At 36.6% G+C, this 2,535-nt stretch overlaps 1 protein-coding gene across 1 annotated transcript in view; it reads left to right on the top strand.

Annotated features, from left to right (window-relative positions):
• Window positions 559-2,535, top strand: part of LOC18775411 (putative axial regulator YABBY 2) — a 6,150-nt gene continuing 4,173 nt past the window's right edge. The window contains exon 1 of the mRNA XM_020567476.1: window positions 559-851. Coding sequence (XP_020423065.1) covers window positions 780-851 — 72 coding nt within the window. The 5' untranslated portion in view covers window positions 559-779. The remainder of the gene's footprint in view (window positions 852-2,535) is intronic.

The raw sequence follows: 2,535 nt of genomic DNA, 5'->3' as shown, positions 1-2,535 counted from the left end.
ACTTGCATGGAGATTAGGAGAGAAAAAAAAAAAAAAAAAAAAAGGAAAATTTGAAAACAAGAATCCCAATAAGGACAAATGACGAATTATGAGTAATGAGCAAAAGCATCCTAATTCATTGACTTCAACTTGGACACTTGACAGACATACAATACAATTGCATGACAGAAATTCTAAGCATGTCTCTCATCCCAATAATAATAATAATAGCTTTTTATTTTTATTTTTACTTTTTTTGTTGGTTTATTATTTTCTCTCTCTTCTCTAAACATTCCCAAGCATAAATATCTCAATCGCGCCCCCCTCGTCCGCTACAGAAAGCCAAGAGGGTTAAGAGAGATGGGTCACTCCGACCCACTCATTCTCTCAATCATAACACACCCAACCCCACCACCTCTCTCTCTCTTCCCCACCTCTCTCTCTCTCTCTCTCTCTCTATCTCTCTCTCTCTAAATCCACAAACAACCTTTCCCATAAAACCACCTTTTATATGTTCATATTACAAAAACCACTACTTAAGTTACATTTTACACCTCTTCCCACTTCACTCTCCGACCAGTCTAGTCCCATCCTCTCTCTCTCTCTTTTCTCTCTCTCTCTCTCTCTCATAAAAAGCTTTTTCTATCTTCTTTTGTCTTCGTGTTCATTTCTTTGTATAATTTGTTTCTTGTTATTATCAGAATTAATTATATCTCCTTTTTCTTTATTCACGCTTAGCCTTTTCCTCAAGGAATACTTCCTGATCCGGCTATATATTACAATTTAAGCTTTGAAATATTATGTCGATGGATTTGATGGCATCCGAACGTGTTTGTTATGTTCACTGCAACTTCTGCAACACCATTTTAGCGGTACCTCTCTCTCTCTCTCTCTCTCTCTCTCTCTCTCTCTCTCTCTCTCTCTCTCTCTCTCTCTCTCTCTAAATGTCATTATAAGGTTTCTTTGTGATGTCTTTCAAGTTTCCACAGCTGAATTGACCAACATCCGGGCTTTCATAAATTTAAATGAATGAATTTTATGCATCATGACCCTTCATGGATCCAAAAATAACTTACTTCCAAGTGTAGAAGAAAAAGAATTAATTGGGTTTTGTGAATATATAGCTAGAATTGTGACCCTTAAATCAATACATAAAATGCCCCCTTTTTTTCTGCTTAAAGTACTTGAATTGACTCCATGAATTGCAACTTATTCTGATTTCACATGGAATTGACCCAACAATCTGTCTTGTACCTTACATTTTATGAGGAGTTGTATCTGGGTTTTGGCCTGCAAGCCTCCAAGTACATGAAAATAATAAGAAAATTCAATTGTATGTACGTTAAGAATAGTAGAATTCCAATCGATCCCATGAATGACTTATTTTATCTCAAAAGGGACGGATGATTGCTTCCTTCCAGCTAAAGATAGCAAGAAAATCTCCTAAAAGGTTTCCTACTGCAGATTATTTCATTGCCATGAAAACTACTAGGGCAACAGCTAGGGTTATATTTCCAATTAATTCCAGGCAGGCACAGGTTGAGACAGTTTTTCTGATCCCAAGCTCCGCACAACTTTATGCAGATTCCTATATATATATACATAAATTAAATGGTAGGGATATTATTAATTTATTTCTAAAGCCAAGCCATGGCAGTACTGATTCATTTTCTTTTATCGTTCGATCTTGTCATGCCTTCATCTCTCTCTCTCTCTCTCTCTCTCTCTCTCTCTCTCTCTCTCTCTCTCTCTCCCTCCCTCCCTCTGTGGATAAATAAATATGATCGATCCAGTGGTTACATATTTCATGTTTTGAATATCAATCTAGTACAAAAGGTGCCTTTTCTTTTTCTCTTTACTTGAACTTGTGAATATATATATATATATATAGAGAGAGAGAGAGAGAGAGAGATCTGCTGCCAATGAAAATCTTGGAGCCATAGCAGCAAATTTTGCTTTTCTTTTCTTTCTTCTTTCTACTTTCGTTCATCATAAGATGCCTCTGATAAACAACCCCTTTTGAATGCTTTCTTTTGTTTTTTCCTTTTTTTTTTAAATTTATTTGATCTCTGTTGATATATAGAAAATGATGTTAAACGCTGCACAGTGCAGAGTGAACAGTAATTAAATCAGTGTATTTGATGATGATGATTCAGATACCAGCAAGCTTTGTCTTCTTTATTCATGGGCTATCTTTGCGATGTTTGAAAGTGATGAGTGGTTAATGCTTGTCATGGACTTTAATGGTTTCCGTTCCTGTCATGTCACTTTCGTCCTCTCTCTCTCTCTCTCTCTCTCTCTCTCTCTCTGGTTGATTGAAGCTACATGTATGTATATATGTATTCATACCTATATATACTTTTCTTTCTATCTTTTATCATCTTCCTTGGGGATGTGTCAGGCAGAAAAGCCAGGAGGGGCACCGAAAGGGAAAAAATAAATAGTGCCTTAATTGACTCTTGTGTGCGTGTTTCTTTGTTTCCTGTGTGTGTGTGTGTGTGTGTGTGTGTGTGAGAGAGAGAGAGAGAGAGAGAGAGAGAGAGAGAGAGAGAGAGA

Source organism: Prunus persica, chromosome G6, assembly GCF_000346465.2.
Source record: "Prunus persica cultivar Lovell chromosome G6, Prunus_persica_NCBIv2, whole genome shotgun sequence".
Taxonomy (NCBI): domain Eukaryota; kingdom Viridiplantae; phylum Streptophyta; class Magnoliopsida; order Rosales; family Rosaceae; genus Prunus; species Prunus persica.
Note: the sequence above shows the minus strand (reverse complement) of the source record. Positions and strands in the feature narration are given on the sequence as shown.